This window comes from Mustela erminea, chromosome 2, assembly GCF_009829155.1.
Source record: "Mustela erminea isolate mMusErm1 chromosome 2, mMusErm1.Pri, whole genome shotgun sequence".
NCBI lineage: Eukaryota > Metazoa > Chordata > Mammalia > Carnivora > Mustelidae > Mustela > Mustela erminea.
Genome location: NC_045615.1, coordinates 48,137,432 through 48,154,450, shown reverse-complemented (window position 1 = coordinate 48,154,450; position 17,019 = coordinate 48,137,432). Strand labels below are relative to the sequence as shown.

At 35.1% G+C, this 17,019-nt stretch overlaps 1 protein-coding gene across 4 annotated transcripts in view; it reads left to right on the top strand.

The window, feature by feature from the left end:
- The window catches only part of FAM13A (family with sequence similarity 13 member A), a 356,989-nt gene that overhangs the window by 86,540 nt on the left and 253,430 nt on the right, over positions 1-17,019 (top strand). For all 4 annotated transcript variants that reach the window (XM_032332873.1, XM_032332872.1, XM_032332871.1 and 1 more), the window contains exon 4: positions 923-1,100. In XM_032332873.1, coding sequence (XP_032188764.1) covers positions 923-1,100 — 178 coding nt within the window. The remainder of the gene's footprint in view (positions 1-922; positions 1,101-17,019) is intronic.

Here is a 17,019-nt window from a genome sequence, read left to right as displayed (position 1 = left end):
ATGGCCTCATGTTATGCATAAATTTTGTAACACTGACTAATCCACTTCCTTTGCATCACATTTGCCTCTCTTTGCTGTTTCTTATTCACTTGACTGGCTAAAGCAACTGACCGAAGTTAAGGAATCCAATGTATATTAGTAGTAACTGGATTAAGTTCTCATTGCCTTAGACATGTGCCTAAAAAGATGGGTTGTGATTATTCCCCTAAAGTCCTTGCTATAAAATATTTATGTTTGCCTCTGAGAGAAGGTAGTATACAATTTTTAAAAATAACTTTTCTGTATTTAGATATTGACAAAACACCTAAGTCTTTGAGAATGGAAGGAAACTTTTCATATGTCTGTCTGAATTTTGGCTCACTGTGAGATATTTTTGGTGTTTGTATGAGAAGCACATATTAAATTCTAAACTCTGACATGGGAGAGATAAAAAGCTATGTAGGGATTAAAAGTTTCCTTTAGTTTCCTCTAGCTACAGATTTCCTGATGATTAAGTTTAGTCTTGTTCATGGTGACCAAGGAATGTCTCTTGTATTAAATTTTATTCAACTAAGAGATTCTTGTTTTTAACGAGCTTGAAGACAGTAATCAAATGGGAGGTTCCACTATGGATAAAAAGCCAACCTGTATCTTAATTTTGGGTAAGGACACACAGAAGTGAAATACGAACCCATATTATGCATTAGTAAAGCTTTAATTTTCAGGGTGTCTTGAATGAGTTAGTAAATCTTTAACATTAAAATAAGTTCAATGCTGAAATATCAAAGAAAAGGCAAAACTGCCCCCTTTTTTTCTCAAGGGCTTATTTAAGCCTTTAGGAATTTTTCCTGAATAAAATATTAGACCTTACGATGCCTCTGTGCTTTTGTTGTTGTTACTGTGCAGTATGCCTGAGAGCGTTTTTTATTCTTTTTCTTTCCAGATGACAGAAATGATGCTCAGGAGAGTAGCTTAAGAGACTTAATAAAAGAGCTGCCTGACACCCACTACTGCCTCCTCAAGTACCTATGCCAGTTCTTGACAAAAGTAGCCAAGCACCATGTGCAGAACCGCATGAATGTTCACAATCTCGCCACTGTATTTGGGCCAAATTGCTTTCAGTAAGTTAGTGGAGTTTTGCTTTTACTATTACATACCACTTTTTCTTTATTACTGCCTGAAATCACTTGGGTTGTAGAATCATGTTTCAGACTGAAAAGTCAGCCAATTTATGTTGGAGGAGTTCTATCTTGCTATTGGGCATTTTAGCCTTGATTTTCATCCCAATTTTGAAAACAACACATACGCCTTTTCATGAAAGCCATAATTTACAATATTTCCAACAACTTTATTTAGAATTCTGGAAATAAAAAGGACTTTTAAACATTTTAATCTGAAGCATCGATTAGCAGAAATGGAAGGAATACAATATATTGCATAATTTTTTAACGTGATAAAATCATTGCTAATAGATAGAAAAATACAAGCTCATTTTGTCAGTGACAGAAAAACGTAACCTTTGCTACATTTGTTTTCTAGGAATAAACTAGACTTTAGGAATAAATAAACTCTCTTTGGTGGGTGCTATCACACTGGCCACAAGAATTTTTGTAAAACTTTTTATTTTCTTTTCCTTTTTATTCCTTAAAGGTCTTTAATTGTTGATATGTGAAACATGACTTTGAAATCCAGGGACTTCTCTTTTAACTCTCCTATTAACCTATTAATCTCCACTGTTATCAAACATATTTCTTCTAGTTATAAGGACAGAGAAAGAATATACTCACACTTTAAAAGCTCTCATAAATTCTCAGCAATTTTTAAAGTAGTGTATCTGTTTATACAGTCAGTTGATCTATAGACTCATTCATCAACCCAGAACTACAAATAGTACAGTCCTCAGAATAATTGTTCAGTATAAACTCTGGCTTAGATCATAGTAGTCCAGGGTTCCAGAACATTCATAACCTATGGCGGGAAGTTCTACGTTTAAAAAAAACAAAAGCATTTATTTGAGAGAGAGAGAGAGAAAGAGAGAGAGGAGAGCGCATGCGAGCACATGTGCACACAAGGGCAGGGAGGGGTGGAGGGAAAGAATCTTCAAGTAGTCTCCCCGCTCAGCACAGAGCCTCCCCGGGGCTGGATCTCAGGATCCACGAGGTCATGAACTGAGCTGAAATCAAGAGTCAGACGCTTAACCGACTGAGCCACAAAAGTGCCCCCAAGAAGTTTTATTTTAATAACTATTCCCATTGTAACTTAGAGATTTACATTTAAAAAAAATTTTTTTAAGATTTTATTTATTTGTCAGAGAGAGTGAGCAAAAGCAGGGAGAGTGGCAAGCAGAGAGAGAAGCAGGCTAGCCAAGGAGCAAGGAGCCCGATGCAGGACTCTATCCCAGGACCCTGGGATCATGACCTGAGCTGAAGTCAGATGCTTAACTGAGCCACCCAGGCATCCTGAGATTTAAATTTTAAAAAGTAGCATTTCAGAGGATACGTTAGGGTCTTATGAATAAATATCTCAAACATGAGCTGCACTAACTTCTTACTCATGAATTTTGTGTTAGTGAAATAAACTGTATTTATTCTTTTTACTCCTATGTTCAGAATAAACCTTTGGTGATCTACATGTAAGAAATTAAGCAGAAAACTTTTCAGTAATTTTGAAACCCTAGATTCTAAGAGAGGTGAAAATGAATTTTTAAATAGAATAGGTTTTTAAAAAAGCTTTTATTTTCTTATTTAAGAATGAGAGAGAGCACGAGAACATGCAGAAGAGTGGGAAGAGGAGAACAGACTCCCCACTGAGTGCAGAACCCAACATGGGGCTCCATCCCAGGACCCTGAGACCAAGACCTGAGCTGAAGTCAAACTTAACCAGCTGAGCCACCCAGGGGCCCCTAGAGAGCTTATTTTGTAACACACAGATCAACACTTCATGGCTAACTTACTGAATTGGCCTTGATCTAGAATTTCTGATAACCTGCTTCAACCAAATATCAAATAAGTAATGAATTTTTACTATAGGCTCTACTAATCAGTATAGCTTTTAAGCTTTTTGTATTGTGGTAAAATATACTTAACAAAATTTACCATTTTACCATTTTTAAGTATACAGTTCAATGGCATTAAGTACAGGTGTATTGGTGTGATGGACTTGGTATGTATTTCTAAACTTACAAATATAGAAGTTGCCACGAGGTACTTTTCTCATTGAGATAGAGTGTAATTTTTAAAATAACTGTTTATTGGGACACCTGGATGGCTCAGTGGGTTAGGCCTTTGCCTTTGGCTCAGGTCATGGTCTCAGGGTCCTGGGATAGAGTCCCACATTGGGCTCTCTGCTCAGCGGGGAGCCTGCTTCGCCCTCTCTCTCTGCCTACTTGTGATCTCTCTCTCTCTGTCAAATATACAAATAAAATCTTTTAAAAAAATAAAAATAAAAAAGCTGTTTATTGAGCTCTTACCAAGTTCTATACTGTCTCCCTTATCTGCTTGATTTTAAAGAGGCAAAAGTTGTTTATGTTGTTCTTGAAGTTCCTCTGTCTAGGTTAAGGAAAAGCAAACACTTGAACTCCAGTGACCACACTTAGCTTTCCACTTAGCTTTCCACTGACCATCTTTATCACATGTATGGACTAAGATTCAAGGATAATTGTCACATGAACCACAAAAAGACAAACAAAGGAAATGCTTTTCTTATACCCAAGGTGAATATATTGTCTTAGTCAATAGACAAGGAAGAGTTTTTGTTTGTTTGTTTTTTAAATAAGGGAACATTCTCGTGAAATAGTGTTAACTTTTGAAAGAATATAAAATTTCAGATATAAAAAGGTATTGGCTATGAAATTTATGATCATAAAATGGAAGAAAGTGCACCAAAAATTCAAATTCACCAACAAAGTGAATGTTCGGTACTCTCAATGCTGGGCTTCTGGGTGGCTCTGTAATTACAGATTTTCAACATGTAATTCCAGTTATTTGTTTATTAAGTTTAGATGATCAGGTAATATTATCATTGTAAATACTCAAATAATATAGAGGTATATAGGATAAAACTAAAGAATCCCATGCCAACCTCTCCTTCTTAGGGATAAAATCCATAACCACTATGTAGATAGCCTTCCTTCCTTATTTCTGAACATGGCCATAAATCTTCAGTTTTTAAATGTAAGTCTGATCGTGATGCATGTATTTTGAAGCTTTATTTTTTTTTACAGTAGCAGTGGAACTTATAATACCACTCTGCTTACATACCCCATTCTTTAACTATTGAATATCACGAATTCTCCCTAACTCAGTTAATTTTCCCTGTAATGATAAGCACTGAAGTGTCAGTTCTTATTAAGACAGAGTGGTAGTGAACATATTGAGTGTTGTAACTCTTTATGTACATCTGAAACTATTTCTCTAGAATAGATAACCTATAAGTGGAATTGCTTGGCTGAGGGATTTATGCATTTTAAAATTAATGTGTGGTGCCGTTCGTGAGACTGTAACAATTTATATTATTCTTCCATTGGTGTTTAGGAATACTCCTTTCCCTGTAACCTTGCTATACTGAGTTTTAACACACATTTAAATACTTCTTGATCTAATGGGAAAAAATGCTCTCTGAATTATTTGTGAGATTGTATATATATTTTAGATTTATGTGATGGGTGGCATTAGTATTTGTGTTTCTCCATAGTTTCTGCTTCTGTCTTGTGCTTGCTTTTTACTTTATTTTATATCTGTGGCTCTTCTTGCTTTATAGGAGTTTTTTAGGTTTTCTAAAAATTAATTCTTTGCTAAAAAAGCTACAGAACTTTTTTCCTATTCTGTTTGCCTTTTAGTTTTATGGTGATTTATTATATTAAAAATTTAAAAATTTTTAATTTACTTGGATTTGTCAACTCTTCCCTTTTCTGTTTATTGGGATTTGTATCTTGCTTAATAATAAACCTGAATACTAGTTCTTACTTAAAATATTGTCTTAATAATAACCAAGATATTACAATATATATTCTTTTGTTTTATTTATAGCTTTTTTTATGATTACCTCTTCACTTTTATTTAGAATTTATCATGTGTCATGTATAGATCCAGTTTGATTTTCTTCAAATAGATAGCTAATTGCTGCCAAATAATACATTGAGCAGCATTAGCATTTGCTAATTTACAATGTCAACTCTATCACATATTAACTTTGCACACATACATGAGTTTTTTTCTGGCTTTTATATGCCTCATTCTTGTGCTCCTTTATTTTTCTATCAAATTTTCTCTTTCAGAGGAATTTTGGAATTTCCCTGGTAAGTAGTATGTTATTGTTTTTGGTTTTGTTTCTGTTTTTTTAAGATTTTATTTATTTATTTGAGAGAGAGAGAGAGAGAGCTAGCTCAGGAATGGGGAGGAAAGGCAGAAGGAGAGGGAAAAGCAGGCTCCCTGTAACTTGGGGCTCGATGTCAGGACCCTGAGATCATGACCTGAGCCAAAGGCAGATCCTTAACTGAATGAGCCACTCAGGCACCCAGGTATCTCATTGTTTTGATTTACATTTCCCAGATGTTGAATATCTTTTCATGTATCTATTGGCCATTTGTATATCTTTGGGGAGATGTCTGTGCAGATTCTCTACCCAAATTTTAATCAGCTTTTCTTTATCATTGAGTTAGAAGTCCTTCATAATTTTGGATGTAAGTCCCTTATTAAATATAGGGTATACAAATATTTTCTCTCATTCTGAGTTGCCTTTTCATTTCCTTTTTACATTTTAATTCCAGTATAGTCAATCTACAGTGTTATATTGGTTTCAGGTGCACATTGTGGTGATTCAGCAATTCTGTTACTCAGTCCTCGTCAGGATAAGTGTAGTCTCAAACCTCTTTGCTTATTTCACCCATATCTCCACCCACCTCCCCACCGGTAACCATCAGTTTGTTCTCTATAGTAGTGTCTTTATCTGCTTTGATATCGGGTAAAGCTGCCCTCTTAGAATGAATTTGGAAGTTTTCCTTCCTCTTCCGTTTTTTACAATAGTTTGAGAGGAATAGGTATTAACTCTTCTTTAAATGTTGTTAGAAATTGCCTGTGAAACTGTGAGTTCCTGGGCTTTTGTTTATTAGGAGTTTTTTGATTACTGATTCAGTTTCATTGCTTGTAATCCATCTGTTCAAATTTTCTATTTTTCCTGATTCAGTTTTGAGAGGTTCTATTTTTCTAGGAATTTAATACCCATTTCTTCTAGGTTAGTTCCAATTTGTTGGCATATAATTTTTCATAGTACTCTCTTTTAATCCTTTGCAATTCTGTGGTTTCGGTTGTTTCTACTCTTTAATTTGTTTGAGCCCTTCTTTCTTTTCTTTCTTTCTTTTTTTTTTAAATTTTATTTTTTTATTTTTTTTTTTTACGAGTCAGGTAAAGCCTATCAATTTTGTTGTTCTTTTCAAAGAACCAGCTCCTGGGTACCTGGATGGCTCAGTCAGTTAAGCACCTACCTTTGGCTCAGGTTGTGATCCCAGGACCTTGGGATCAAGTCCCACATTGGCCTCCTTGCTAGCGGCGAGTCTGCTTTGCCCTCTTCTCCTCCCCCCACTCATTCTCTCAATATCTCTCAAATACATAAATGAAATCTTAAAAAAAGAAAGAACCAAAAAAAAAAAAAAAAAGAAAGAAAGAAAGAAAGAAAGAACCAGCTCCTGGTTTCATTGATCTATTGTTTTGGGTTTTTTGTTTGTTTTTGTTTTTGTTCCTATTTCATTTATTTCTGATCTAATCCTTATTGTTTCCTTCCCTCTGCTGATTAGGGGTATTGTTGGTGCTTTGTCTAGCTGCTTTAGATATAACATTAAGTTGTTTGAGATTTTTCTTCCTTCTTGAGGTAGGCCTGTATTGCTATAAACTTTCCTCTTAGAACAGCTTTTGCTCTATCCCAAAGATTTCATACTATTGTGTTTTCATTTTCATTTATCTCCATATACTTTTTAATTTCCTTGATTTCTTGGTTGGCCCATTCATTGCTTAGTAGCATGTTATTTAACCTCCATGTATTTGTGCGCTTCTCAGATTTCTTCTTATGACTGATTTTTAATATCATAACATTGTGGTCAGAAGAGATGGATGGTATATCTTCGATCTTTTTTAATCTGTTCAGACTTGTTTTGTGGCCTAATATGTGATCTGTTCTGGAGAAATTTCTGTGTACACTTGAAAATAATGTGTATTCTGTTTCAGGAGGGATTTTTGGGGGGAGTGGGAGGGAATGTTTTGAATATATCTGTTACCCTCCTCTGGTACATTCAGAGCCACAGCTTCCTTGTTGATTTTCTATTTGGACAATCTTTACATTGATGTAAGTGGGGTGTTTAAAGTCCCCCCACTGTTACTATATTACTATCAGGTAGCTCCTTTATGTTTGTTATTCACTGCTTTATGCATTTGGGTGCTCCCATCTTTAGTGCATAAATATTTACAGCAGTTATATCTTCTGTTCAATTGTTCCCTTTATGGTTATACAGTGACATGTCTTGTGACAGTCTTTGTTTTAAAGTCTGTTCTGTCTGATATAAGTATTGCTACTCTGGCTTTCTTTTGACATTCTTTTGCATGATATATATTTCTCCATCCCCTCACTTTTAATCTGCAGGTGTCTTTAGGTCTCAAATGAGTCTCTTCTAGGCAGCATGTAGATGGGTCTTGTTTCTTTATCCATTTCAGTCACCTGTGTTTGTGATTGGAGCATTTCGTCCATTTACATTCAAAGTATTTATTGATAGCATGTTTTTATTGCCATTTTGTTACTTGTTTTATGGTTGATTTTGTAGTTTTTCTCTGTTCCTTTCTTCCCTTGCTCTCTCATTATTTGGCTTTTCAGTGATATACTTGATTTCTTAATTTTATTCTTTGCATATCTATTACTGGTTTTTGATTTGTGTTTACCATTGGTTTGTATATAACATCTTTTGCAAGTAGCAGTCTGTTTTAAGTTGATGGTCATTTAAGTTTGAACCTGTTCTTTACTCCACCCCTTCCATGTTTTAGATATGTAGTGTCATACTTTACCTCCTTTTATTTTGTGAGTCCTTCGACTGATTTATATAAACACTCCTTTTGTGCTTCCTACTTTTCTTGCTCATACATATGGTCTTTCCTTTCCATCCAAAAGAGTCCCCTTTAACATTTCTTATAGGGTTGGTTTAGTGGTAATGAATGTCTTTAACTATTGTCTGGGTAACTCTTTATCTCTGCTTTTATTCTGAATGATAGCCTTGCTGAATAGAGTATTTTTTGCCTGCAGGTTTTTTCCTTTCAGCACTTTGAATTTATTGTCCCACTCCCTGTCAGCTGATAGCCTTATGGGGTTTCCTTCATATGTAATTGTTTTCTCTTGCAGCCTTTAAAATTCTCTATCACTACTTTTTGCCATTTTAATCACTATGTTTTTCGGTATGGACCTCCTCGGATTGTTTTTGTTGGGGGATCTTTATGCCTCCTGGCTCTGAATTTCTATTTTCTTCCTCTGACTTGAGAAGTTTTCAACTATTATTTCATAAAATAAATTTTCTGCCCTATATTCTTTTCTGAGATCCTTGTAATGCACGTGTTATTACATTTGATGATGTTGCTGGATATCCTAAGTCTATTCTCATTTTTCATAATTTTTTTTTCTCTTACCTGCTTAACTTAATTACTTTCCATCCCTCTGTCCTCAAGGCTGCTGATCCATTCTTCGGCTTCCTCTAATTTACTATTTATTCCATCTAGTGTATTTTTTATTTTATTTATTGTGTTCTTTAACTCTGATTCTTTCTTACCTCTTTGTTAAGGGTCTCACTGATGTCTTCCAGTCTTTTCTCATGTCCAGTGAGTATCTTTATGACCATTACCTTAAATTCTCTATCAGGCAAGTTACTTCTCTCCATTTTGTCTAGCTGTCTTGCTGTGATTTTGTTCTGTTTTATCATTTGGAACATATTCCTCTGTCTCCTCATTTTGTCTAACTCTCTAGGTCTGTTTCTGTATGTTAGGAAATTCAGCTATGTCTCTTGCTCTTGAAAGTAATGACCTTATGAAGAAGAGGTCCTGTTCTAAAGTATGCTATCACCCTACTTACTAGAACTTGGCACTTGAGGCACGTCTCCTATGTGTGTTTATTGTTCCCTGCTCTTGGGGCTGAGCTGCTTTTTCATTTGTCAGAAATGCGGTAACACCGAACTGCAGGGTGCTTTCCCTGAATTTTCTCCTGGGAAGCTTTCACTGGTAGGCAGGACTGTGGTCAGACCAGATGTCTGCCTCCAGCCTACTGCTGGAGCCAATCTCACTGGTGTGTATGGTTATCTTTCCCTTTCCCTGAGGCAGGAGTTCCTCTGCAGTAGTGCTGGCCTCTGTAAGGGCTGCTTGCACACTGCCTGGCTTGTGGCACCACTTTGGATGAATTCTAGCCAAGGGCATATTGGAGGGGGCATATCTGCAACATGAGCTGGGGCAGGACTTATAGTGTTAGCAAGTTTTGCAGTTGGTCCTCTTCAAGAGGAGACTTGCCACTGCCAGGACCAAGGTCAGTTAGATTGGTGCCAGTGGATCCACAAAGTGATGTGAGGAGAGGCATGGTATTAGCAAGGTTTGTGCTGATTTTCTGTAGGAGGGAACCTGCTGGGAAGGGACTGAGGCAAGCCTGGCTGGAGGGGGCAAGGGAGGCACAGTGTTAGCAAGTTAGGAAGCTAGTATAGGCATCATGCTGATTTCTGCAGGTGGCTGTGAGTTTATGCTTGGGGTCAGGGAGGGAAGTGGCACCTGCCAACTCTTTTGCTCCTGGAGGAGTCTCCCATTGATCTCTATCCCATTGGGACTCCCTCTGAGATTAGTAAACATCTCTCCCTCCAGTATGTCCCAGGTGTTTTTCAAACTGCTGTTTCTATGCTGTATCTTTGCAGGGTGTTTCTATGCTGTCTTGTTGAAGATGGAGACTCAGTTTCCTCTTGTCCTCCTGGCTCTCCCAAAGGGAGTCTGTTGATTTTTAAATGTCCAGGTTTTAAGTCCTACTGGTTGTAAGAACTCATGAAATTTGGCCCCATGTGTGTTCTCTGGTATGAGGATCTTTTTCTCTCCTCTGTTCACATTAGTGGTGTCCCTCTCTTCAGAGGACAGTCCTTTGGGTCCATTTAGCTCTGGACCCTATCTTTGCCCTTCCTACCTTCTTTAATATAGCCTCTTCTCTTCATTTAGTTATGGAGTTTGTTCTGCCAGTCTTCAGGTCATTTCTTGGGTTACTTGTCGTGATATAAATATTATCTGGTTGTAACCATCGTATGAAGTAAGGTAAGGGTCCTTCTACTCAGTCATCTGCCAGCAATCCCCAACTATTTTCTTTTCTTTGTTGTGTGTTTTTAAGCATGATTTTAAAAAAATTTTGATGATGTTCACTATGTTGATTTTTTTTCCTGTTGCCTATGCTTTGGTGTTGCATCTAAGAAGGTTTTGCCTAACTTATGAAGATATTTTCTCTAAGAGATTTATAGTTTTAACTCTTCTCATCATGAAGTTCATTTCACGTTCATTTTTGTGCCATGTAAGGAAGGCATCCAATTTCATTCCTTTGCACATGAGGTGCAATTACCCTAGTACCATTTCTTGAAAGTACTATTTTTCCCATTGAATTATCTTAGTCTTTTTGAAAGTTAATGGACTATGATCGATAGGGTTTATTTCTAGACTCTCAATTTTATTCCATCGATCTCTGTACATCTATACTTAGTCCAGTACCATATTGTCTTGATTACTGTAGCTTTTTAGTAAGTTTTGAAATCAGGAAAAGTCGATTTCTACCTGTTTTTCTTTTCAAGTTTTTTTAGCTATTCTAGGTCCCTTGGTTTTCCAAGTGAATATAGGATCATCTTATAAGTTTCTGTAAAAAAGCCAGGCAGTATTTTCATAAGAATTTTGTTGAATGTGTACATCAATTTAGGGGGTATTGACATCTTAACAATATTATATTTTCTAATCCATGAATATGGGATATATTTCCGTTTCTTTTATTTATTTCAACAATGTTTTATCATTTTCAGATTATGAAATTTGTACTTCTTTTGTTGAATCTTAATAGATATTTCTTTTGGGTGCTATTCTAAATACAGTTGTTTTCTTAATTTTGTTTTTTGTTCATTGGTGGTGCTAACATAGTTTTAAGTCACATTCATTTTATTACGAAGTTACTCATCTTTACTGGATAACTGTTTTTTTTTTTTTTAAATTTTTTATTTTTATAAACATATATTTTTATCCCCGGGGGTACACTGTTTAAGGGCCATTTGCCTTTCTTTCTCATGATTGTTTATTCCTATCTTTTGCCCATTTTCCTATGAGGTCTTATTTATTTTTAGCCTTTATATCCTCTTATAAACACATTTAAAATGAATTTACTCTTAGTATCATTTTAGAACATTACTTTCAATATTACTGTATCACTTTTTGTTATGGGTTGAATTGTCCAAGATATAAACCCTGAGACTGAACTTTCAAACAGTAATTGTATTGGTAATGCTCTTTAGAGCCACCCATGGAAACCATAAGAGAAATGTAGGATTAGGGAGAAGAAATGGAATTTTCATGCAGTTGTAACAAAAGCCTCAATCAGTCCCCAATTTACTTAGGAGTTTAGATGGCCTTGATACCTCAAATTGAGTTAAGGAGACTGGTCCATTTAACCCATTTCCATCAATCACTGGAGATGAGCTATGCCTAGAGAGGTTGTATGATCTTGGGGTAGCCATGGGCCATAAGCAGGCAATACTCTTAGCAGCTGGGGTAATGAATGAAACATGAAGAGGAAATCTGATGTCACTTCACAGAAACCACTATATTTCTATAATGTGATAACAATGTTTTTATAGTATACTATAGCTCAGTAATATTTTTCTATGAAGCAAACATTGGACTGTAAGCTGTATATGTTATATATGACTTTTCTAAGGAAATTTCTAATATCCTCATTTCTAGGACCAGTAAAAGCCCTCCAAAGGAATATTATTCTCAGAGATTAGCAGGAATTGCTTTCCCTAAGTTTTGAAAGTTTTAAAAATGGGTACTGAATTTTCAGTGGTTTGAATGGTATGACCTAATAAAAGAAAGTTTAATCTAGTCTTATGCATTTTGGTTAGCTTGACATTCTGCATTATTTATTTTTCTATTACTTTTTCTGTAAAATGGGGCTTCCAAGGTTTGCTTTGAAACTTAAGCAGGACCATAAGAGAAAGTCTTGGTTCATGGTACTCAATTACTAGAGTAGTGTTGGAAAACATGTGCATTTAACTGAAAAAATTTAAAATTGAGGGGAAGATTGGGTTTTACAGATTCTGTCCATCATACCATTTAGTGAACTGGGCTCCTTAGAAACATGAGATCAGGGTCATGAATTTCCTCTTACCTCAATTATATTTGGTACAAGCTTCTTACAATATTGAGTATACTTTTTAATATTTAAAGAAAAATTTTCTTGTCCACTAAAACTTATAAATATAGACCAACTTCTTCAACTTTAGTATTTGTAGCAGACACAAGTCTTATGATGTCCTCAGATGGCCTCGGCGTTACGCTCCTTCCAGACCAATCTGCCACCAGTGTTTGACCTTTTACCTGCCTTGGGAATGTTGCTGCCTTGAAGCTGGGTCAACCAGCCACTTGCTCTGAGTATCTGGCTTTCCTTACCATTGGACCTTGTACTAGGCTCTGAATTCCTGATGGGTTGCCAGATGAGCTGAATAAGGCAATCTGAAAGTCTAGAACAGTTAAATCCCTCTGCGTGAACCTTGCCAATGGGAAATAGAAATCAGGAGAGAGCTAGGTAGATGCTTCTTTCTCCTTCCCACAGAATACTCTATCCCGTGGTTTCTTCTTAAAGCCAATCTGGTGGATTCCAGGCTGCCAAACAAAGCATCTGTCAAGCAAACTGTTGTGTGGTTTGCGGTTTCTCTGTGAAGTACCTATTGATATTTTATTTTGTTTCACATCCCTACTTCCCTTCTTTCCCCACTGGTGCTGCCTCATACCCCATTCCAAAACAGTGCACTAACGTCCTTAACCTTGGCTCAGCCTCAGGGTTGTTGGGGTTTTTCATTTTGTTTTTTGTTTTGTTTTGTTTTTGGGGTTTTTTTGAGAATTTTTAAGGCACTCTGCACCTACCAGAGAGCACACTGTTCCAAAACAGGAGGAAAATTTGTTTTCTTATAATATGATGAAAGATGTTATACTTTAAGTATTTTGAAGGATAATGTTAGCTCTACATGATTTTTTTTTTCTCATGCTGACTGGAAACTAAGTTCCCCATAAATAGCAACTCCTCTGTAAATGTTATATGACCCAATACTATTATATGACTACTTTGAATTGAAGTTTCCTTTGACAAAAAGGTACTAAAAGCTGAGAATGTTAGAAAAAGCTACGTATTTGTTTCTACTGTTATTTAAAGTGAAAAATGTATTTGTTAAATGGCATTAACAAAGATAGTAAAGATTCCTAATGATCTTTAGCTGAGATTTTTTTTTGTTAATATTCTTGACACTTTCCATTAAACCTACTGTGCACACTTAGTTTCCATCATTTAATAACATCAATAACATGAAAATGTAATCTCCATTAATTAGATTTGCTCATCCCTAGTGATGATGAGACATTTTGATCAAATTCCGTGTCGTTTCTTTGCTTCATTTGCCTTTTTTCTACAGATTTGTAAATTAATCCTATTGGTTGAAACAAGTGTATCAATGTAATCAATAAAGTAATCAGCAATATTATAACTATATGTGATGCTTAAAGAGCTAAAGGAATTTTAGAGTTTGAATCAAGCCTCCCATTTGTACCTTAATCCAAGATGTCACATTTTGGCTTATAAAAAAGTATAAAAAAGATTTTAAAACTGTTTTGGGGCTCCTTCAAATCTTACAGAAAAATAACACAGTAAGTTAGTGGTACCAAATCACTAACTTTGTAACCTGTAGTTCATGATCTTTGTGTGTATGTATATGTAATTGGGTATTTGGACAACTTCAGTAAATATTAGATGAGATCAGCTAAATTTGTAGACACAAACAGGATGTGTAACCAGATAAGCCTACAATGTTGCCATCATGTTATCTGCTAATAGCTATAAGCAGATTTGTTTGGTTTGCAGCCCAAATGTTACTTTTAGAAAATTGGTAATTTGGATTGAAAAATGTAGATAGTTAAAATTTTTAAAAATGAAACCCAATCCTGGCTTCACATAGTAATATATTTATAACCTCATTAGCATACTATTTATAAAATCCAAATTGTTCATTTAGTTATTAGCACAATTGTACTTATTACTACTATCCTCCATAAACATGTTTTTGGCATATTAAAGAGTAGATGATTGGAAGGTTCCTCCCGTCTCTGCTGAAATCTGTACCTAAACTTTGCAGTTGTTATCTCATTGCCTTAATTCTATCTTATCCCCCTGTCACTTGTAACTGTGATAATTAACTTTGCAGTTGTCTTTTTTCCCCCAAATGGGTGTAAGTTTATTTTTTATTACAAAAGTAACATATGTTCATTGTAAAAAAAACAAAAACCAACTTTTTTCAAACCAAAAAACCCAGGAATAAGGACGAAGATTAAAGTCATCTGTAATTCTACTGTCCAGACCTAGTCACTATTCATACTTAGGCTTATGTGCTTCCATATTCTTTGCATGCTCACATATATATTTATATTGATGTCTGATTAAAGATAGGATGATAAAATACTGATTTGCAACCTTCATTTTAATATGTAATGTCATCTGTCATGGCATTTTTCCATACTTAAAATTCTCTATCATCATTTCTTATTATAGTATTGCATTTTCATCCTTTGATCAATATCCTTTATTTAAGCTGTCCCTATAAAGGGAATTTGATGGTGGGTTTTTTTTTTTTTTCCTCAGTTATAATAACCAGTAGTATTTATTGAGTGCTTACCCAATTCCTGGTGGTGTTCTAGGCGTTTTTCATTTCTTTGCTTATTTATCCTCAGAACTGTATGAGGCAGGTACTAGTCTTATCTCTCCTTTTCACATGAAGAAGCTGAAGCACAGAAATTATAACTTGCTCAAGGTCACATGGCTAAGAAGAAGTTTGAATCAGGATTTTGAATCCAGACAGGCTGGCTCCTGAGCTCCAAGCTCGAATCACTGCTCTGTAAATGTTTCCCCTATAAACAGCATCTCAGTGACTATTCTTGAGCACACATTTTTCACACTTTACTAATTATTTTCTTTGGATGTACTTTTGGAAGTAGACTTGCCTGGTCAAGGAATATTCGTATTAGCAAATTCTTTCTTCATTGTGAGGATGTACCAGTTCATGCTGTAGGCAGCAGTCTAGGACTGTGTCTCCTTTCTCACACTTTCTCCAACACCGATGGTATCCTGCCTTGATGTGTTTGCCAATAGAATAAGTGAACATTATTTCTTCTTAAGATTCTTGCTTATTTGATTATTGTGAGGTTTAACATATTTACAAGCCTATTTCCCAAATAGTTTTACTTTTGTCAGTTGCCTTTTCACTCTTTTTTTCAGTTTTTCTATGATAGCTGTCTTTGTTGTTTTTGTTATTGTTGTTACTGGTTTGTAGGACCTCCTTTTGAGTATCACTACTAATTTATTGTCCTACATTAAAAATATTTCTCACGGCTTGTAGTTCATATAATTACAATTCACATTATATGAATTCATATAATTCAGCTTAAAACCTCATAATTCTTTTGCCATAAAGAAGTTGAGAGATTTTAATAAACCTATATATCAATTTGTGTTGTTTGGGTTTGATGTTATCCTTAAAAGGCCTTAAACCTGAAGGTTGTAAGAATATTTACTAATAACTATCTGTGTTTTTGAGGTTTTGTATTTTAATATTTATACTAGAATATGTGTGAACACTGTTTTACAACAGGTATGCTATGGGAATCTAACAGTTGTTTATTCTCTTAAATTTTATCTTAGGATATATGCCATTTTTTAACATTTAGGTACTGAAATTTAATGAAATTTATTTTGGAATGAGGTATGATTTAAGGGGGTGCCTGGGTGGCTGAGGGGGTTAAGCCTCTGCCTTCAGCTCAGGTCATGATCTCAGGGTCCTGGGATCGAGTCCCACATGGGACTCTCTGCTCAGCGGGGAGCCTACTTCCCCCTCTCTCTGCCTGCCTTTCTGCCTATTTGTGATCTCTCTCTGTCAAATAAATAAACAAAATCATTTTCTAAAAAAAAAAAGTGTGATTTAAGGATACAGTTTTTCACTGAATGGTTAACCTGCTAGCCACACAGTATCTAGAGAATAAGTCACGCTTTGCCAAATAATTTGAAATGGCACTTATATCATTATATCAAGTTCTTAAATATATTTTTGCTTTCTCTGAGCTCTGTTCTGCTATGCTTCTCTGTCTGCTTCTTTGGTGCTAGTTTCATGCACTTTATATTTTAATGACATGTGTGGTATTTTTCCACTTAATTCTCCTTTTTTCAGGATTGTTCTGGGTAATTATGGGCATATTTTCTCCCAAAAGAACTTCAGCATATTTTTCTAGATCCAAAAATTCCCAATGAGCTTTTAGGTTTTTTCAGGTATAGTTGAAATATTTAATATTGAGTCATTCATTTAATAAAAGGACATATCCCCTCTATTTTTTTAATTTGTGTATTTTTTTTTACTGATGTCCAGTCTTTACTTATGTATTTTTGTTTTATAAAATTGGAGAAGCTTGAAAAAAAATATGTAAAATTGCAAGGTGTACAGTGAAAAATCATCCACTAATTGTGTTACTTAAAGTTAATGACTTTAAATTTTTTTACCTATCTTTTTCCAGCTTTTCCCCCAGGTGTATATAGTTTTTAAAAATTTTATCAATATTCTATTTCATATACATTTTTAATCCTGCATTTTTATAAAACATTGAATTATAAATCTCTCCCATGTCACTGAAATCCATTGGTTTACATTATTTTATAATTGCTCGTAGTGAGGCCTTTTTATACAGAAGATGACAGACTTGTATTTATTAAATT